General features: G+C 43.1%; 1 protein-coding gene across 1 annotated transcript in view; it reads right to left on the reverse strand.

Moving 5' to 3' along the window:
• Positions 1-23,144, reverse strand: part of col13a1 (collagen, type XIII, alpha 1) — a 111,325-nt gene that overhangs the window by 57,698 nt on the left and 30,483 nt on the right. Inside the window, 1 exon segment of the mRNA NM_001173621.1 lies at positions 975-982. Within this exon segment, the coding sequence (NP_001167092.1) occupies positions 975-982 (8 nt within the window).

Here is a 23,144-nt window from a genome sequence, read left to right on the forward strand (position 1 = left end):
AACCTAATAGGAGTGTCTTCTTCCGGAACCCACAAACCCACTCCTCCATGGCCTGCCTGGCTGTCTCTGGCTATACCTGGCCCTGGTCTGGATGTCCATCCCTGCCTGGCTGCAGCTGACTGATCAATCACTGCCATGGCCCGAAGCCAGGCCACGACCATCACCCTCTCTTAGCACCAGGTCGCAGCTGTGCCCAATTTTAACGCCCTGCCCAAGGTGTTCCATACTGCCCTCCCACAGAACCAGAAGGTTAGCTCTGAGATGCTATGCTAAGGCTGACATGGCTAAGGATCCCTGAGTAATGGCAGGATACAGGGGAGACAGGGAAGACGTGCTCTCAGACATCAGAAAGCTTCTTTGAGTTTTTCAAATAGAGGCATGATGGAGGAGTTTGGGAGTGGAAAACACGCCTGGGCTCCTGACTTCCTCAGCACCGTTAAAGACTCCTCAGTGGTCCAATGATTCATATTTTCCAAGGAGTGACTTTTAGTTAAAGGCCTAATAACATCCACAATGCTATTCATAATGTCAAGTCCACTTGATATTTCACTGAGCCGAACCAGTGAAATGCTTAGCAGTCCTGATAATGTAATTACCGTGCACTAAAGGGAGAGAGACTTCACATGTATATTTTGAATAAGGATAACAGATTAACTTACCAACGCAAAGTTTTCCCACCCCACAAACAATGCAAGAAGGAGCAACTATAATGACCATGTTTAAAGAGTTGCCTTGATATGCTCAATGATATGCTTTGAAAATCATCATGTCACCACTCTTTACAAGCTCTCTGCAAACACACCGCACAGCAACACCAAAAGGGTGCATCCATGTAAGATCGGGGGGGGGGGCTATCAAACAGAGATTTCACTAGACGTTCAAGGACTTATCCATGGTACAAACACTCCCAAACACAAAAACACAGTCACTTTACCACTCGCCGCATGGTCACACAAGGCATCAGGTCTACTTACAGGAGGTCCTGCAAAAGAGAGGGAGAAAGATTCAATTAGTCATACAGTGTAGAAAAACATTGATCAAATTGAGTTAAGTCAATGTGAATTGGAAAGTTTTTCAAGTGCTCTGAAGTTCAGTTTACAGTGGCTGTCTGCTTTGGATTTGTTCTGGAGCGGTACAATGCCTCACCCTAAAAACCTTCCTGCCACTGACTGATTCATGGAACAGTAAATATCATGACTCAAACATGCCTATTTAATTATGAGAAGGTGTTTTCGCCAATTCCATCTACAAAACACAAATAACAAAAAGGTGGATGTCTCATCCAGCCCCGTGAAGGTAAAGAAGACTTCATTAGACTAGTGAGAAAACGAGTTCTTCCAAACTCTTTGTCTAGCTCTAACCACCTTTAAAATGCATGGAAGGGAGTACTGTATCCACAAAGCGTCTCAGAGTAGAAGCAGAGTAGTACAATCTTATTCATTATGATCTAATATGCAAAACTGATCCTAGATCAGCACTCCTACTCTGTTACTCTTTGTGGATACGGGACCTGTGCACATATAGGCAGGTCATATTTTCCATGTGCCACATCAAGAAAATTGGTGCATAAATCGAAATATTCATTTTGAGAGCCCGACTCCAAAATCTCTCTCAGCCCTCCCATAAGATGGTCATTCCTAGCCTTGACACGTTTCCCCTCCCTGGCAGTGTTGGAAATAGTCTGCCTACCAATTCCTGGATTGATGAGAACAGGGATGGAGAAAGGGAAACTGGTGCCAGGAAGATGCCAAATGACACTACACAGCCTGTAGCCTGAGCCTAACGCCAAACCGGCATCGCTCCTCAAGAGCTTCCTCCACACCCAGTTAAGATTAATGCACTACTCATTGCATTGACTTTTTCCATTGCGGAGAGACATCTCCACAGACATCCTTTCTCCTGGAATAAAAAGCACTATCAATGGAGTTTCTCTTCTCACCATGCTTCCTCGAAATCCTGGAAACTGGCTCTTTGAAAATACTTCCCTGAATTAACATTTTATTTCACTCCTACGTTATACTCCATGAGCCCCGCCTGATCGGTTACATAAACCTTTAAAACTCTCATCAGAAAAACATGGCAAGTACAGAGGCAATGTTCCACTAGTAATCAGAGCCTAGGAGCAGGTATATTTCTTACATTGTGACCACGCCCCCCCTCTGACCTTTCAGAAGGCTAATCAGAAAGACCTCAGTCACCAGACAGAATCAATTACTACAAAATCAAGACAGGATCACAAAACATGGCGTCACATCAATCACAGAACAGTGAGGAAAATCACTGATGACAAATCCCTTCCCTTTAACGTCACATCAAATCACCAGCATTATCTTCTCAATGGCATATTTGTCTGGTCCTAGTTAAGGATTGTATGAGTAAAATAAATGCCTGAACTGGAGGAAAAAAACAGGATAAATAATGAGGGTTTTCCAGACTGTTTGCATTAAAAACACTGTGAAAAATGGGAATGGAAGTAGGCACATGATGGTTTGTCTGTTAAATGGTCTGGAGCCCGACAAGTATTCTGTTCAGTGAGGAGGAGACAGAATCCTGGGGCTCAGGATCCCGAGAACCCTGACATGGAGCCACACTGCAATGAAGGAGGCCAGAGTCTAAAGGTCACTCTTAAACCTGACTTATTATACTGCAAGAAGCTGTCACAGACATAAGACAAACAGCCCTAAAAGAGGTAGCCGCCCTTACTCAAATGACTCTCCAAACGGACAGGGAGAGTGCAGACTGTCTGGCCTCTCCTACAGGCCTAGATATCAGTCTGACATGAGCAATAACATCCAGGAATAACAGATGATCTGATCAGGGGTGACAAAACCTTCCCTTTGGGGGCTGCATTATTCTTTCCTTTCCTGTTTTTTGTGAGGCTTTTTTTCTAGTATTTGAGGAGGATTCTTTCTCAACTTCTGCTGACTATTTTGGACGCTACCCTCGGCTATAGTAAACCTAGGTGCAAGGAATTTCAAACCTGAGTGGGTAAAACCCACAGGAGATGTTTGGTTACACCAGAATGGGCGGTGATCGCGTTCCTGGCTGACACGTTTTGCTTTCACTTCATCACAATGCAGAATCAAAAAACTAACCTCAATCTGGTGGAACATTCACCAATATCCTCGCCACAATATATTCCTCAAAACACACACACACACACACACACACTTCTTATATTGCTTTCTCAAATAAGGTCATTGTCAGCGTAACATGTGAGAGGAGATTGCTGATTTCATTGAATTTAGTGTGTTTATGATGTTTCTTCACCTGTTTTGTGTTACAGGCCTACATGTGTCTAATGGACAGTGGAGGGCAGGTACATTACTGTAAACCTACCTGGATCCCCATTGCGACCTCTCTTTCCCCTCGACCCAGGACGCCCTGGTTGAGAAACAACCGGCAGTTAGTCACCGGTTACACTCCACACCCACTAAAGCAATATCCCTTTACCCAGGCTGGGCCTACTCATTCCAAGCCAACATCTTCACATATTGCACAGTCATTCTAGATCTGTACTGACTGTGTATATGCAGCTCTGAATGTCCTGGAAAGGGATATTGGCAGCTTATGAAACTTGAAACTAGAGAAACTGTGCTGAGCTGTGCGTGGAAGTGCTGGCCAGTCTTCAATATGCAGCCAAAAAAGGAATAATTCAATTAAAAAAGCCAGAAATTAAGCATTGCGTTGCAAGCCCATCCAGCAAAGGCGGAGTCACTGATGGGCGGAGCAAACATTTTGGGGTGCTCTGATAATTATTGTGGGGGTGAGCAGCCCCAGACACGAAAGCCTAAACCCTCTGCACATAAGCATGGGGAAGCAAGCATGGACTCTGATTTAAGCAGCATTCTGGGCTCACCATCACATCCTGTTGGCCAGGTCGACAGGCCGCTCTGGGACATCTATAGACAACATTGGTACAAAGGCACTGCAAATATAGCCCATGTGATGGCGTCCACACAACTCCAGTAATACAATGCAGGGGTGCTGAGGCCAAAGCTTTACACGCTAGCGGCCAAGGCGACACATGCAACACAGACAGACAGACACACACATAAAAGAGGAAGTTGTTTCGATGCAATGATATCGAGCAAGACAAGCACCAAGCTTCTCTTCAGTCGAGCTAAATGCTGTCAAACTACCACCGACACCTGTTGTCCTGCTTATGTAAGGAGCTGGTTGCGGTCGGAAATGGATGTCTAATGTTGCATGTTTACATGCAATCTCTTGGGCGTGTCCCCGTCCCTCACCACTTATAATAAATAGTTCAGAGGGCAAGCATCTACCCAACACTGAGCAGTGGAGGCTCCTCGAAGGAGGAATGGGAGGACCATCCTCCTCAGTGAATTTCATAAAAATAAGAATAGTAAAACATTTAAAAAGTTATCCTTTTTATATAAAACTATACTAAATATATTCAAATGGCACCAAATAATTTTAAAACACTTTTTGCAATGAAGGTCTACAGTACTCTGTAGGGTAGCACCATGGTGCAGCCGGAGGACAGCTAGCATCCGTTCTCCTCTGCGTACATTGACTTCAATACAAAACCTAGGAGGCTCATGGTTCCCACCCCCTTACACAGTAACTAAGACAACTTCCGGAGGATGTCCTCCAACCTATCAGATCTCTTGCGGAATTAACTGAAAAGTTGTCCACCGAATCACAGGATCAGAGAATGAATCTAGTACTGAAAGCATAAGCTACAGCTAGCTAGCACCGTAGCACATAAAATGTGGTGAGTAGTTCATTCAAAAAGAGAGAAAGACAATAGTTGAACAGTTTTGAACAAATTAATTTCTTCCAAAATGAAGGACAAGCAAGAGAGAGATAGAGAGATTGTCCTTTTTGTTTACTTTCAGTTTCACTTACTTAGCTAGCAAATGCAGCTAGCTAGTTTAGCCTACTCAAACACCCTGCTCAAACAGAGGGATGCTATGTTAGCTAGCTGGTTATGACTGTCAGACACAACACTGGAACACTTCCAATCACGGTAAGCTTTTGGAATATGGTGACGACGATGTAGGCTGTGTGTAGCGGTTATGATATGGTTTGGCTTGGAAAGTTTTATTTGCCTGCTCACATAAAGTGAATGTATTGTGCATTAAAGTCCACAAGCTTAGGGAAAAGGTGAGAGGAGGGGAACGCACAGATGCGTGAAGGAATACAGCGCAGCTGCTATGAAAGTGAACTATGTTTAAGTGTGATCAGGGGTGTATTCATTCTGGCAATTCTGTTGAAAAACGTTTCTTAAATGGAAGCAAATGGAACGAAACAGGGATAAACATACCTGAATTTGTCCAATAGAAACTCTTGTTTGCAACTGTTGGAATAATGATTACATCCTAAATCAGCTAGATGCAGGCAAAAGTGTGCAAGGCGGAAATGAATGTGTCACTGTCTGTCTCGACCTGTGTGCACCTACGTTGTAAACTTTCATTCATAGGCTAGGTAGTAGCAACCTCATGGTGGGTATAGGGAAAATTTGAGTATCATGTAGTAGCCTAAACCTATCGCTGTTACGTTGAACTGGGTGAATGGAATGTGAATGATAGCCATCCAATATGCTGTAATAGAAATAAGGCCATGCAAATTAAATAATAAATGTCCTCCCTCATCTTAAACAGCACCGACCGCCAGTGACACTGAGCTTTGGTTTGAGCGATAGTTATGTCTGTCTTCAACTCCACAACAGACACAAAGCTTGTTCTTTCTGCACAATGAGAGTTTCAGCGTCACCTCCTACAAAACTAATAACCAAAACACATACTTTTTTTTTTTTAGGGGTGGGGGACATTTTCATATCCATCCACAATAACTCAAAACTTCAAAAAGGCTGTCATATCCCTAGCTTGAGGCTAAATTCACATGACCTTTTGTGTCGGTTGAGTACACTGGATCAGAGGCCTATGGGCAGGTGGGTTACCATCTTGAGACGATCCGTGTCCTGCGATATATATCCAGGAATAACCCATGGAATTCCGGTGCTGAAAATACCCTCCCAACCCCCTCTTCCTGAGCCAATCTCCTGGATTCCCTGCTTCTCCAATTGCCCTTGTAAACAAGTGGCCGGCACAAATGTGAAATGTACTGTAAGGGTAGTAGAAAGTTTCCAATACACTAGACCAGACAGGAGAAACCACGGGGTGATATGGAATAGGCTACAGTGTAAGGACACTGTCTGTTATAGCCTTATGTAAGATATAGCCAATACCCAGGGGTCAGTCTCATTGGACATTTTTAGGGTGAGAACCTTGCAGCATTTGAAAAAGTCAGCTTTGTGCTGTGGAAAGTCTGGAGCCATGCTATTGAATGGACCGTTGCAGTGCTAATGCTGAAATAGAACACCCTTGCTCTCATCCTGTTGCATCTTAAAGCAGGGTTGGGTATGGTTGGTCAGCACTTTTATTAAAGATCATCCAGGACAGGTCGATGCTGGAAGTGATGTCGGAGGGACCAGTAGGGGGCACTGCTTTCAATAGCCAAAAGTACAACAGGGTGTGTGGCAGAGCCAGGTGATAATTTAACGATGCTATTTTAGGCAGAAAAAGGGTCAAATTTCATTATCAACAGAAATTGCTCTACCACACACACACCGAAGGGCTATCATAAATCGCATAATGCTCAAGCCACGAAACATTCATATTTCCTGATTTTTGAGGGGAAACTAATACTTTGCAGTAACAGTCAATTGATTTTGCTCTCTGCAAATTTACTTTTACACTTGTTCAGTTACAATTATGCAAGCAGAGGACAGGATTTACTCAGGGGTTTGTAACTGTTGAAGAATAAAAAGGGACTGAACTTTTGCACCTCTGTCATTGAGAGAAAAACTTCCACCTCTGACAAGGTTATATATATATATATATATATATATATATATATATATATATATATATATATATATATATATATATATATATATGACAAGGTTATATATAACCATAGTGAAGAGGCATGAATTTTGCTGAATGATTTTTCCAGATTTCAATAAGAGGTGGAAGTTTTTCTCTCAATGACAATGATATATATATAAACTTTCTTGGCTTCCAAATAAAAATATGGATATGCGGCTGGTCAAAAAGGCGAGGGCGATTAGTTGACTTCTTTTAAAGAATGGGATTGGCCTCTCCCTGCACCTCTGCACCTCTGCCGTCCTGCCATCCACAGGGAACCAATAAACGCTAACAACGGCCCTATCAGGTTCCCAGTGCTCCACAAAAATATCACGTTTAGACAAATCAACAGTTCATCACACATCCCTTCCTCTGCTCATTTCAGCTGGTCCTGGGGAGAGAGTCCTTGTGAAAAGACAGCATGTCTAGAACAGTAGACAGCAAGCCAGAGGGAGCCAATGTTAAGCAGAGAGATCCAATACAGACAGAGGTCCCGCCATCCACTCAGTGTATCCAAAGGTGACACTTCCCAGACCCGTTCACAAGGAGTCCTTGTAGGTTTGTTGCCTTGTTAAACACGGCTCATAGTTTTAAAGGCGCTCGCGATTTTTTTTGTCTCATGCTTCGCTGACGTCATGTTATGAGAAAATGTCAGTGAAAAGAGGGGAGGCCAATGTTCATGAAAAGATGCTCTATACTACTACTGAGAAATGACTTTTAAACCCCACGAGTGATATTGCTTTGGCCGTCCAACAAAAGCAGAATATTGTGTACACATTTCAATGGAACACAAACATACACATCCAGACACATTTTCTATGTGCCATTTAGTGTATAAGCTTGTTCATGGCGAAGAGGTGGGTGTAGATGCATGATGGACTCTGGCTCCATTAGTTACCATGGAACATGGAAGCCATTGGAAAATAACTTTAGTTAAAGAGTCAATAAGCTAAGGGGGAGTGGGGGAACCAAATGGTGTAGGCCATTTAAATGCCCCACCCCCTCCACTCTTCAATGGTGCCCCACCCCCTCCACTCTTCAATGGTTTACATATTGTACTAGCTTCAGAGGGAATGTGCAGAGAGAAGTGACCAGATTGAAAGATACAAAAAAAAGCACTGCAATATCAGACCGTGAGAAAATCTTCAAATGCTGTGAAGTAAATGACCAATGTAATAAGAATGACTTATTGTTGTTGGTTATCAAAGCAGGGTAACACCGATCACAGTAGGCCTGTCTAAATTACCACTGGCCATCTAAGTGGATGGAAAAACAGTTTCAGTGTCAACTTAAACGACCCGATAGAAATCACGCAGAAACGATATTGAATTATAAATATATATATGTTAAATAATACCATCTTTGAGAAGTAACAATTAAATAAAAGCTAGACAGTCAGGTAGAATCAAACATAAAAAAGGGCATTCAGGACACATGACCATTGATTTTGTGTTTGAGCAGAGGAACACAACATTAGCCATGGCAGAATGTATAGAATTTCAATAAATTAGCTTTAAAACTGCAAAATTGTCTCTCAGCTCCATGCCAAACTGTGTAGAATTGCTGGAAATTAGCTTTACAACAGCAAAAAATGTCTCTACACCGCCAAGATACCTTTCTAGCTAATATACTATGTTTACACATCATTTTCCAATTAAATATAGAGGTCAAAATAATGAAACTGTCTAACAAATCTATTGATTTTAAAATGTTGATTACTTCTCTTTGCAATTATTATTCACCTGATGACAAGACAAGACGTGACTTCATTTTTTTACTAACATATGATGGGAGTCCCTGGATGCAAGTTTGAAAAGTTTGAAAACCCCTTGATCAGAGGACCTGTCTTTTACTTTCTGCACACAAATAAAACATCTTGATTCAGTCCATCACCATTCCTGGAATGTCTGAAAGAGAGAAAGTGGGAGCGTACCTATGTCGAATGGCTTGGTTGAGACTGAAATATTTTCCCAAACAACTGTTGGACCAGAGAACGTCACTAAGCCTGAGATTAAATAATTACACAGTGCCTCTTAAAGCAGATCACCACAAAGACGCCATTGTGTTTGTGCCAGAAAAGCCACCATTAATCTGACTTTACCATTATTCTCCCAAATTGCTCTCGGGAGGGAGAGCAATACATTTAAAAGTTGAACAGCCCTCCAGACTGGGCAGAAAGGCTTCCTCCACTCCATTGAAGTGAGTGGTTTAATGGAGAGGTGCATAAATCTCCCTTTGTTTCTACAACCGCCATATTTTCCTCTATTTAAATCATGGACTTGAAACAGCAACAAATGAATTGTGGCTCCAGTGGAATCTAGTTCCAATTACAGGTTCTGTATAAATTCCAAGAGCAGGATCTGTTTCAGGGGTGTCAAACTCATTCCATGGAGGGCCTAGTATTTGTGGGTTTTTGGTTTATCCTTCCAATTAAGACCTAGACAACCAAGTGAGGGGAGTTCTTTACTAATTAGTGACCTTAATTCATCAATCAAGTACAAGGGAGGAGCGAAAACCCACAGACACTCGGCCCGATGTGGAATGAGTTTGACACATGTAATCTATTTGAACACCCTCGGATAGCTGTACCTGTCCGCTTTTGACTTGTGAGTATTGTATGTACTTGCAGTATATTAATGGTTTTGCATGTCTAGTGATGAAAGATACTATAAATGTAGGCTGCTGTACATTAGCATTTTGGTGTTCCTATGAATGGCAGCCACTGGTGTCATTGCCCTCACTAGCACCACAAGCCATGTCGTCAGCCTGGAACGCACCCACTGGCTTGAAAATGAACACAGGCACAGCTGACTTCAATAGGCTTATTAAGGGTGTGGCTGGTTACTCAATCAGCCACCACACTTATCAGCTGCTGGGTTCCTTCACTAGAGCAAGAGAGAGGCCTGAGAGCATGGGTAGCTCTGTTTGCTGAACATTTAGGTTGTAACCTTCTTGGCAATAAAAGTGCTTTTGTTTTGAATTTACCCTCTCAAGAGCCTCTATTTGAAACCGAGCCTAGTTCTGGTCAGTGGCACCACACCTCCCCACTGGCTTCCACATTTGGTGGAAAATGCTGGCAGAGCCCTACCGGATGACCTTGAGCTAGGTTGTGTTTCTGGTACATCGCTCCTTGGCATGGTGAGTTGTTTTGGGGTTTAGATGGCAAAGACAAAGGACAAGAGAACTGCAAGTATGGTGCCTGTACCCAGGGGTGTGTGAGTGGCTGGAAGAAAATGGTGCAAGGTTCCTTCTGGATTTCATGTAAGATGAAAAGTAAAAAAAAATAAAAAAAAGTGGAATTACATCAAGAGTGGCCCTATCTGAAAAGGTCACTCAAGGCTGTTGACGTCATGCGCTTCTACCTTAGGAGAAGAATTGGTGGGCTGAAGATGAACAGCGGAGTACATTTGATCTCCCCCTGTTCCCAATAAGTCTACTAGGGTCCCTGAAGACTTCCCTGGTCTGTATGCATGGTGTGGAGAAACCACACACCATTTGACTCTGTGCCATTGCTGTCGTGACGACTGTTGTGGCAGCTGAGAAATGGATTGACAACAGTGAAAATGATGCCCACATCCCATGGATCCTGAGGCCCATGCGGTCTTAGTGAAGATGATTGACGCAGCTCCAATAGTTGTGACCACACCCAAACATCGTTAAGGATGTGGCGCAGGTTCTATCAGACTCACTCTGCAGAAGAAGACTTTCCTTCCATGGTGGCCTGCTGGAGCTGACTCGCTGCTGGCCTGTTCAGTGTCAACCAGAAGAGCCTGTACAGTCACTGCCCTCATGCCCTAAAGAAGTCCTGTGCCACTGGGGCTGCCACAGAAGAAATCCTCTACCCTACAACTGGGGCGCCACTACAAGCCATGTGGTCAGCCTGGAATGCGCCCATCAGCTTGAAGCCTTGGGATGGGTCATCTGCGAGCCTTCCTCATGAAAAGGAAGTGTGGCGCCGTGAGGGGCACCAGCACCACAAGCCATTTAGTCAGCCTGGCATGCACCCACTGGCATGAGAACACAGGCACAGCTGACTTCAAAAGGCTCATTAAGGGTGTGGCTGGCTACTCAATCAGCCACCACACTTATCAGCTGCTGGTTTTGCACGAGAGCGAGGCCTGAGAGAGCTGGTAGCTCTGTTTGCAAGTTTATTTGCTGAACATTTTAAGTTAATTTAGGTTGTAACCTTTTATAGGGTAAATTCAAAACAGTTATTTTATTGCCTATCATGAGCCTCTGTACTAGAAACCTTGCTCTGAGTCCAATCCTACAAATCAGGTTTGAGGAGTTAGCGAGGTAACTTTGGTCAACTGAGTTCACGGTACCACGAAAGTGGCTCACCTTTTAGACAGGCACATTTGTATGGCAACGAATCCTTCAGAACTAACCTGCTCTGGGGTAGGCTAATACATTTATCCTGAATGAAGTTTCTAAACCACGAGTTGGGGACCAATGAAATCAGATACCCTCCCTCACGCAAAGAATGTCAACATCTCCTTCATTTGAGCAAGATGACTTATTAAATATTTAGTTAAGAGTCTATGACTTGGGTGGCTTGAGTCTTTGACCATTTTTAGAACCTTCCTCTGACACCGCCTGGTATAGAGGTCCTGGATGGCAGGGAGCTCGGCCCCAGTGATGTAGTGGGCCATACGCACTACCTTCTGTAGCGTCAAGCAACCAACCATAGCAGAAACATAATCCATAGATGGCAGTTCCCATTCAAGTCAAGACTGGCAGCCATTGTTAGTATACCCATGAGTTTAACAGTCAAATTGCCAGGGTAAGAGGTTCCAAAACCCTTTTATTGATTATACTGTATGTCTATGGCCACAACGCAACAAGCTGTTCCACAGAAGGTGCAATAGGAGTGTGATAAGCACACCAAAGATGGCATTAACAATAAGTAATGAAATAATGATGGCACTTCTAAAAGCCTATTTCACACCATTGCCTTCTGAATTTGCAAGATAACCTTTCTTTCATTCACCACAAACGAGAATGTGGCACTGACTCGCCCATGGATTGATGTTTCAGCATTGTCTCAATTAAGAGGGTGCCATTCGATTAGCCATGTGCGACAATGCAAGCCTGCTGGAGTTGGCAGCAAGAGGACGAGCAATATCCATCACCGTAGTATGGATGAAGCCAGACCTGGAATGTGAAGCTAACTGAAGCTGGCTAGCTTTATAAAAGCCTGAGTAGATCTAGCTTGCTTCGTAGTATACCACTCTAGTCAGTGGCAGTACACCTCCCCACTGGCTGCCACACTATGTAACTAACACTGTACCCAGAGCATTTGAAACATATAGTTTATGCTTTAAATGTGTCATTAGACAATTAGGTTAAACAGCAGTGCTGCAGGATACTAGGTTACATTTCCCTGACTTGCTAATTCACATAATCATTGGAAATACACCATCAGGCTTTTGCAACTGAGCATTGGTTTTAATGAGGGTTCACCCTGTCTCCTCTTTCATTGACTTAATAGTGGGTTTGCATTCAAATTGCATTGAAGTTTCATTCAAGCTGACATGATTTTATTTTGTACAGACTGAGCTGTTGTTGGACCTTAAGGCCATGAGTTAACAGGACACAAAAGTGGCACAGGGGTGGAAAAAAACGATTTGACTCCATTGCCAGAGGAGGCCTTTGAAAAGACAGAAATGTGAAATGGAGGGCAACCTCACCTTCTTAAAACACCACAGCTACTGGTCTGCAGTTCAGGCTCACACAAATAAATCTATGATTAAAAGGGAGAGGATTGTACTAACACCTGCATAATCCGGCAGATGCTAAAGAAATTAGGCTATTACTTACTTTAAAACAGGGAGGGACCGCGGGAAAAGGGAAAGTCCACCGAGCAAATACGTGCTGTGTTTCAGGAGGTTTTACCAGCGAACTCCGGAAAAGCTTCCTCAACGATGCTCCCACTGTAACCCCAGAAGGCCTTAATGTAGCTGTTAAATAACCTTCACAAGTCCACGGGCCTGTCTTGAAAACCAATATGTCATGCGCTGCGCACTTCCTAAGCTGTTTGTTATCAGCCAAAGGAAACAACCCATTGGAGACATTTGAATGCATCGCTGGGAGAGCACGTGGCAGCTACATTTCATTTGCTTATGTTTAAAAACAGGAGTTATTTGGACGTTATCCTGTTGTTTTTGGACCGGGGCCCAAAGTGGGTGAGTTTAGTTGTCAGACGTGGAGAGGGTTAAGGGCAGACCCAGTGCTCTGTTTGCTGGGGTTTATTGGGAGGGATTTGTTATGGTACTGTACAGATAAATACAATGCTTAGCAAAAAAATGACTGGAGCAAACAGCCTATGATAGATGATAGGGAAACTGTGTATTAGGGCTCTCTTGATTTCCTCTCGTCTGATGGAGTAATTGGTATTATTTACCATGCCTACTTCCTCAAATAAAATGCTTAGGTCTTGATATTATCTCGGGAAAGCTTACGTCAATCTGTCCAAATAGTTTGCCGCCTAAAGGTTACCTCAATGCCAGTACCTACATTTGGATTAGGAACAATAACATTAATTTACAGTACTTCCTCTCTTACAGCCTTTTAATAATAGGCCTGGCACATGTGCATGGTGGGCCATAGAGCATACGACTGTTAGCTACAGTACGTAGCTAGTGGCAACAAGGCGTCATGCTCTTCCCCTTGTCCACACTGGCAGGAGGCGTCAATGAGAGGAAACCCCAGCACTTCTTGACCCACAAAACATTATTTACCCAAGAAAAATGGCAACGTGGGTCAGGTTAAAACAACATCTCTACAACGGGGGACAAAACATTCGAGCACTTTGGAATGTTTTATGCTTACAACAGTAAATGCATTATGCAAGCTAGCATTCCTCCATTCATCCTTTCAGGGCTAATGTATATGCATATCCACTGACGGCTTTGCTGAGAGATGGATCTGAGACGTGATCGAGGTGTGTGTTATTGTTTTCAAAATCTGATGAATGAATCAACAGTTGACCCCTGTAAAAACAGACCTACAAAAACAAACAAGGTAAGGGACATAAACCATATCAACAGGTCACCAAGACATATCTATGGAATATTTTGTCATGTCTGCAAATGAGCGTTATGCATACAATTCTAGTGTTTCAAGAGTTATGAATATGTAAGACCTCGCAGTTGATGTTTACTCTTATAATCCTTCGTTTTTTCAAGCTGACATTATGGATTTACTGCTAAGAACCTTTTCTTGGCTGTGACCACCAAGGGTTGCTGCAGTTAGCATATTATATATGATATCAGTGCTCCATATATCTCAGTGTGCTGCTGACATATCATCATTTGGTCCAAATCACAGCTTGACTTCCACATGGCAATTAGTCATATTCATAATCTCTCCAGCTCTTAAAACAACCAAAACAAGCTTGTTAGGTTCCGCTTCCATAACGACTTCTCTCATCTCTCAGTGCTGAGTTAGACAAATGCATTCACCCAGCTAAGACACACTGGTAATGTGACATAGCACAGACATCAGAACTCTCCTAGGACCACCGGGAAAGAGGCTCAATCCCCACTTCAATTCAGAACCAACCACTCTGCTGCCAAGAGCAAAAATGAGGTGCAATGTGTGGATTTTAGGAGCCAATGCCTCTTCCTATAGGGTTACAAGAGAAAAAGGGGGGGGGGGGTTGTCGTGCTTGAAGTTATTAAAACAGAAGCTCCGAGAGCAGACATTGGTTGCATTGCTGAAATAAATGGGGAAGAACTCAATGTCTTTACCATGTGTGCCGAACGGGTTGGCATTTGGCCAGCTTTACACTACACACCGAGGAGTGTTAAAAGGGGCTTTAAATGAGTATTGGCTGTTGGATAATTAGAAAAACAGAGCCAGCAGTGGTATAAACAACCCAAATCTTACCTGCTTAAAGGGACCAAAACACGGCCTGAGTTTGATTATAAGAGGAACAACCCCGAATTGTAGGCCTACAAATCTCGAAAGGAAAAACAGTGTACGAGCAAAAATATTTTACCCCGTCTTAAAAGATTTCTATCTCTATGTGTTTGATATTTGAGCAGTAAAGACTGTCAGAGGTAATAAAGCTAACTGCCAGTGCCTGGGGTAATCTCCATGTACACCAGAATGTATCCAGCCCTGATGCTAGAGTTATTACCAGTTGGACACCAATGTGCACCGAGTCCTTGAAGTGTTCCTGCAGCTCGGAGAACAGTAAGATGAGCTTGGGATTCTATCTAAGCTCCTGCCTCACAGAAAGATTGCTGCAAAGCTTGGCCTTCAGATACTCTGAAATAATACCCTGTCTACCAACTGCCCCGTCCCTCTCCCTCCCTAATGGTCCCTCATGTCCCCCTGCCTCACTCTAGCTGAGGACCCTGAAAGTCAGAAAAGAGCTTGAATTAGGAAAGCATCCAGTGTTCCAACCACAGGTATGCAGTCACATCTACAGTATGCTACAATGTCAGGAGCTGAGAAAAGGTCCATTGCACTAAGTCTGCTGTTTGTCATTAGCGTGGACACCGCAATGTCACAAGTTGAGGCTCATGTGTTGGAAATGTGTTGGAAACTGTCATCGGGCTCATTAGTCAAAGCAGTGGATCCTGTGGCCAAACAAATTAATCAAACACACTGAGCTGTGATGGCTGTAAACAATCTACTAACATTTCAAAACAATGCAGCAACACATAACTTAAATCGCTCTCAAAGGAAATTTCCACCCAAAAACAATGTTTTATTATTTGTTTCATTAGTCTATTGTTGACATATTCCCAATCAAGTTTTCAAGACATTGTTGACATAGTCCCAAAATGTTTTGCTTGCCAGCAATCAAGTTTTCAAGATACAGTATGTAACTTTCAAAATACAGAAATCCTCCCCATATGATGCATTTTGCATTATATGATGCAAAACACAGAAGCATATGATGCAAAATACGTCATACGGGGAGGATTTCTGTATTTTGAAAGTTACATACTGTATCTTGAAAACTTGATTTCTGGCAAGCAAAACATTTTGGGACTATGTCAACAATGGACGAATAAAACAAATAGCAAAAGATAGTCTTTGGGTGGACTTTTCCATTAATCTCGTTGTGAAGTGATGCTGAGTTTGAGACATACCTGTGAGGGAATGAAAATAAGAACTGCGCAAAGAAAAGTGGTCAAGTGTGGCTTCTGAGAAATGAAGAATTATGTCCTGTCTGTCTACGAAGCTTGGGTCAGTCACTCTGTATTTTCCCATAAAGAATGTTTATTGGTGCTGCTATATAATTTCCACGAATTATGACCAAGCACATTCAGACCAAGATGGAGGACTTCAGACCACAGGATATCACCGCACTTCCCCTGAGAAATATCAAGACTGTGCCCAATCAATTGTCTATTTCTGTCCCCCCAAACAGAATATCAAAATAAATACAGGCCTGATGAAGGATGACATGTCCACTGCAAAGACAAACAAAGTGAAAACCCAAATCACACGAAAGCATCAGGTTTCGTCCTCGAGAAGGTGGAAGCCTAAATGGGAAAAACAGACTTGGCCGCAAACATAAGCGTACGTCCAGCAGAGTGGAGTTATGACTGACAAGACATTCTTACATTCCTTCAACCACAACCCCCCCTGAACCCCCATCTCCCCCCTTCCCCTCCTCACTTAGCCCTCTCCCCTTTCAGCTGGAACAGAGGTTCTGAGATTTGTCTCATAAAACTGAGCAAAAACAAAAAGGATCAAACATGAACCATGCCTAATGCTGCTTGTAAATGGTTACCGCCATTAGCACCGATCCCTATTGCTTAGTTAAGAACTGTTGCCAGGGACATGATAACATCTTCTTCACCCCTCTGGGTTGCATCTCTAAATAAAATCCTGTACAACCACACTGGAGTAAAGGACCACAATAAAGATAAGCTCTGAGCTGTGTGGCACCAAATAAAACGTAATGTTTTCAATGAGTAATATGGTTGGTGACCTGGTCTACTTGAAGGTGTGTATGTGTGTGTTTGGGTGGGGGGGGGTATTATCAGGTTATTATTGGATTCAATATTTTAGGTAAAAAAAGTTTGAGGACTCCATTCATAAACAAAATGGAACGGTAGCATGTTCATATTTCTGAGTACGGCAGAATCTTTTTGAGTATCTCTGGGTTTGTTCTATGTTTGCGTCACATCGTCATGGGGATGTCAAAGGGGAGGCGCCATTCATTCTAAATCTGTAGAGATTTTTAAAAGCTGAATTTCTCGTCTGTCTCATCTGTCCCTGTCTGGCCGTAACTACAGACAACACTGACCAGAGTCAGTTCCCAGAACCTGCTCTGTCAATACAAACATCCACCTCTCTCTCTCTCTCTTTCCAGATGTCTTCCGCTGCTACACAGAAGACAGACCTGCTGTGATCTTCATCTGCCTCTCATATCCACTGAATGCTCAGGCATTAACCTCTGCAAACCTCAACTCCCCCCATATCCCACACATGCCACCCCAGCTGTGAACCCCTGAAACCCAAACTTGGTCTATTCCAAGGGTCCCCCTGAGACTGGATCTCTCCCATAGACCAAACAAGCCCTAAACCTGCCTACTGGTCTCTCTCAAAAACACTGCTGGCGCTGGTCTCAGACTGGCAGGTAGGGCTGCTATGGGCCTCTGGACCTGCCCTGCCAACAGCAGTTGTTCTCCATGGATACGGGTGACATGGACAAAGGGGTGGATAGGTTTGAATCAGATTTTGCATTCCAGGAGAGTCAATCAAGGTGCATAGATTCCAGCTCACCCTCCCTTTGAGAGACAGGACCGAGATCTGTTTCCACCTAGGAACCTATTCCACTGTAGGATGCATGCAAAGTGGGGAAAAAGGCCAGAGAATGGGAAAGGGACTGAAACCGCTCTGTTTAAACACACACACACACACACACACACACACACACACACACACACACACACACATCAAAGTTCACAGCTCCACAAAGCATAAATAATTTGTGTATTGATTCAATCAAAAGCGTGTTGTGATGTTCTAAAGTGGATCTACGAAATGGATGTCAAAACACTGTCTAACTAATAGGTTTGAATGGCTGCGTAAAGCACATACACAACAGTGTGAAGAGACCTGTCACATTACACACGGCATAATAAACCTCTGTGGCGTGGTGTCCCCCTCCATGTACACACGCACACTCAAAAAACATTATACAACATCAATAAACAGGGAACAGGCCTTGTTTGTCTCCATATCCCATTTAACTGGAGCATATCCAGTCTCACAGTCCACAGCAGAAATTAGTCATGTCTCATTTCAGAGAACTCCCATAAGGAACACTTGCTCCAGGGCATTCCAAAACACGGAGAAGTCAGCTCTTCAGAGAAAACATGTGTCATGCCCTGGTCATAGAGAGGTTTTTATTCTCTATTTTGGTTAGGCCAGGGTGTGACTAGGGTGGGCATTCTATGTCCTTTTTTCTATGTTTGGTATTTCTTTGTTTTGGCCAGGTATGGTTCTCAATCAGGGACAGCTGTCTATCGTTGTCTCTGATTGGGAACCATACTTAGGTAGCCTTTTCCCACAGGCTTGGTGTGGGTAGTTGTTTTCTGTTTGGTGTGTTCACTTGACAGAGCTGTTGCGTTTTGTTCCACTTTGTTTTTTGTTTCGGTGTTCTAGTTATAATAAACATCATGAACACGTACCACGCTGCGCTTTGGTCTACTCCTTCTTCCACAGACGACCGTTACAACGTGTCCAGCCTCCATCTTACACTCTACTCTAGGGGCTCAACAGGCTCCACTCACAGGCCAAAGGATAAAACTTCAGGTAGGTACAGCCTCAGGCTTTCTGAAAAGAGGAGGAAAAGCTCAGGGAATTCTGAATTGATCAGTCCGAAAATGAATTGCGCTGAGAACATCTAGATGCTAGATGTTGAGTTTTTTCAACAATATTACCTATTGTATATTATGAGGACAATGAGGATGATTTAATTCTCTGCTTAACATCAAAATGCATGGGCGTTGGATTACGCTCAAGAACAGCCTTCCCACGTTCGAGACATGTTATAGAAGTATTACATCATTCACATGTGCATCAAGCTCGTCCAATCAGTCTCCAACTACTTATCCCTATTTCACCAGATCCAATTATGACGATTGTCTGGCGTATCCATGGCTACCATTCATCTGGCCACAGTCATCATTCATGACTGTGTAAAATAAGGCCTTTTAATGTAAAACCTCCCAATGTGAAAGGAGTGGGGGTATATGACATTGGGGTGACCTCTGGTCATGCACCAGGAATTATAGACTTCAAAACATGAAATATGGACCCCAGGCCAGAAATGGACTAATAAAACAATACCAAATTGCACCGGATTCCTTGTGGGGATAATTCAAATCTGGACATTTCTGGACAAAGGAAGCTCCAGGATATAGAAATGGCCCTTTCTCTGATAATGCTGGAGCTGGTGACCACATTGGCTCACAAACCATCTGCTGTTTGATTATTATCCCCAGAACAAAACGGGTTCCCCTGCGCAACGCCCGCCATTCTTCAGCCCTGCATCTCAGATTGGCCAAGCAGAACCTCTGACCAAACTCCCCCATCACTACTGCAGTGCCCACCTCCACTACAAACTACAGCCACATAGATATGGTGCTGCAAGCTAGGGAGTCATGGAATCCATTTTGGCTCGATGGAGTGAGACCAATCCACCATGGCTACACAGTGGTGTCCAACCCAGCTCTCTGTTAGCCCCCATAATCTGGGATATCCATGTCACCACGCATCAGTAAACACAGGAGGCTCAAGCGTGATGGCAAATACTGATAAAGAGGCCTATCTTTAAGCTTCCAATTCACTGAGGTTGTACCCAAGCCTACTGAAATAACTAGCCCTTTGAAGTTCTCTTAAAACAGTCAAAATTATGGTGGTAGTGTAGGCCTGTTTCACAAAAGGAAACAAACTTTGGTAACTAGGTCAGAAGTGACACACATCACAAGCTGGGCCAGGGAGATTCAACCTGTTGCCAAACACAGGTGTTTGCGTCTCCTGAGTCCATTCCATATCAGAGGCATGGACACCCATGACCCACACACAGCCAAACATTTCCGACAGGCCGCATATTACCCAGGCTTCCTAGGACAAATGCTGCGTCCACTATTCTCTGATGAAATATCCCACATGGCTCACTCCTGAGGGCCGCATTTGGTCTTCAAGGCCGCACTGAAAATTGGCTATATTTTCTTGCCGTCAAAATGAGCTAAAATAGTCTATCCAGGACTAGCCTAGGCTGCAGATCCAACTTTTCTGGACCCCTCTTCCCGACAGCTAAAGGTCCCGAAGCTTCTGCGCATGTGCGGGATTCTCTACTTTACACACGTCTCTGCTCTACTCGTAGAGAACAGGCTACACTGGCGAAAGGTGCTTGTTTTACACATTTTTGTGGTCACACTCCCACATTTCTTACAGAATAATTTTGGGGGGTTTTATTTACTGGTGAAATGTCTATGCAGCATCTGCATAGTAACCATTTGTTCTCAGTCAGTTTCATCTGCATATGCATTTTTCTTTTAGATATGTTTCGAAGTCCCCTACAGTGTTGTTTCGAAGTCCCCTTACAGTGTTGTTTCGAAGTCCCCTACAGTGTTGTTTCGAAGTCCCCTACAGTGTTGTTTCGAAGTCCCCTACAGTGTTGTTTGAAAGTAGTCTACAGTGTTGTTTCAAAGTAGTCTACAGTGTTGTTTTGAATATGTACAGCGAGCAAATTTTAAAGTAGACGGTGTTAACAAACTGTAGCATAGCCTGCCTGTGTGTAGTTTCAATCGAAGCACATACAGTTGAAGTCAGAAGATTACATACACCTTAGCCAAAAACATTTAAACTCAGTTTTTCACAATTCCTGACATTTAATCCTAGTAAAGATTCTCTGTCTTAGGTCAGTTAGGATCACACCTTTATTTTAAGTATGTGAAATGTCAGAATAATAGTAGAGTGATTTTTTTTCAGCTTAATTTTTTTTCATTACATTCCCAGTGGGTCAGAAGTTTACATACACCCAATTAGTATTTGGTAGCATTGCCTTTAAATTGTTTAACTTGGGTCAAATGTTTCTGGTAGCCTTCCACAAGCTTTCCACAATAAGTTGGTTGAATTTTGGCCCATTCCTCCTGACAGAGCTGGTGTAACTGAGTCAGGTTTGTAGGCATCCTTGCTCGCACATGCTTTTTAAGTTCTGCCCACTAATTCTCTATAGGATTGACGTCAGGGCTTTGTGATGGCCACTCCAATACCTTGACTTTGTTGTCCTTACGCCATTTCGCCACAACTTTGGAAGTATGCTTGGGGTCATTGTCCATTTGGAAGACCCATTTGCGACCAAGCTTTAACTTCTTGACTGATGTCTTGAGATGTTGCTTCAAACTATCAACATCATTTTCCATCCTCATGATGCCATCTATTTTTGAAGTGCACCAGGCCCTCCTGCAGCAAAGCACCCCACAACATGATGCTACCCCCCCCGTGCTTCACGGTTGGGATGGTGTTCTTTGGCTTACAAGCCTCCCCCTTTTTCCTCTAAACATAACGATGGTCATTATGGCCAAATAGTTATATTTTAGTTTCATCAGACCAGAGGACATTTCTCCAAAAAGTACGATCTTTGTCCCCATGTGCAGTTGCAAACCGTAGTCTGGCTTTTTTATGGCGGTTTTGGAGCAGTGGCTTCTTCCTTGCTGAGAGGCCTTTCAGGTTACGTCAATATATGACTTGTTTTACTGTGAATATAGATACATTTGTACCTATTTCCTCCAGCATTTGCACATTTCACACCAAAGTACGTTCATCTCTAGGACACAGAACGCGTCTCCGTCCTGAGCGGTATGACAGCTGCGTGGTCCCATGGTGTTTATACTTGCGTACTATTGTTTGTACAGATGAACATGGTACCTTCAGGCATTTGGAAATTGCTCCCAAGGATGAACCAGACTTGTGGAGGTCTACAATTTTTTCTCTGAGGTCTTGGCTGATTTCTTTTGATTTTCCCATGATGTTAAGCAAAGATACACTGAGTTTGAATGTAGGCCTTGAAATACATCCACAGGTACACCTCCAATTGACTCAAATTATATCAAAGCCTATCAGAAGCTTCTAAAGCCATGACATCATTTTCGGGAATTTTCTAAGCTGTTTCAAGGCACAGTCAACTTAGTGTATGTAAACTTCTGACAGACTGGAATTGTGATACAGTGAATTATAAGTGAAATAATCTGTCTGTAAACCATTGTTGGAAAAATTACAATCCTTTACACTTGTGTGTATAAGGTAGTTGTTGTGAAATTGTTTGGTTAGATTACTTGTTAGATATTACTGCATGTTCGGAACTAGAAGCACAAGCATTTCGCTACACTCGCATTAACATCTGCTAACCACGTGTATGTGACAAATACAATTTGATTTGATTTGTGTCATGCACAAAGTAGATGTCCTAACCGACTTGCCAAAACTATAGTTTGTTAACAAGAAATTTGTGGAGTGGTTGAAAAACATTTTATTGACTCCAACCTGAGTGTATGTAAACTTCCGACTTCAACTGTATTTTGCATAGTGGCGCACACTGTTGAGTTTTGGCCACATGACTAAACAATTTGACCATTTGCACAATCACCCTAAAATTGAATAAGAAATTAGGTGGTATTTTTTGTCTTACAGTAACGTTATACTATGCTATTATATTCGGTTCTGTTAGGTGGAATACTATCATTATGTGACCTTGCAGACATTGATTCAGCTTTGTTCAAACATTATTAAACAAACATAATTTGCCAGAGTAGTCTGTTCTCTACAAGTAGAGCAGAGAATGTGCGTAAAGTAGAGAATCCCACTCATGCACAGAAGCTTCGGGACCTTAGGCTGTCGGGAAGAGGGGTCCAGGAAAGTCAGATCCACAGCCTTTCTATCATTTATGGTTCACAATTTCTAACACAAAACTTAACACAGTATGCCTGTCTTTGGCATGTCTCTACCATCTAAGCATCTTCGGTAATTGAATGACCCATACATTGTTGGTGTATTCTAGATGGCCACTGTTACCACGGGGGAGAGAAACCCATCGCCCCTCTTCGACCAACCCCCAGTGGATTAGACTCGAACATAAATTCCCTGTCAAGCTGATATTGATGACGTGTAAACAGGGGGGATGCAACCCACACAAACAAAACCTCCACACACACACAGCGGGGGATCTAATCCTGGATTACTATGAAGGGCCTTGACAGGCTGAGAACA

This window comes from Salmo salar, chromosome 18, assembly GCF_965601325.2.
Source record: "Salmo salar chromosome 18, fSalSal1, whole genome shotgun sequence".
NCBI classification, from domain to species: Eukaryota; Metazoa; Chordata; class Actinopteri; order Salmoniformes; family Salmonidae; genus Salmo; species Salmo salar.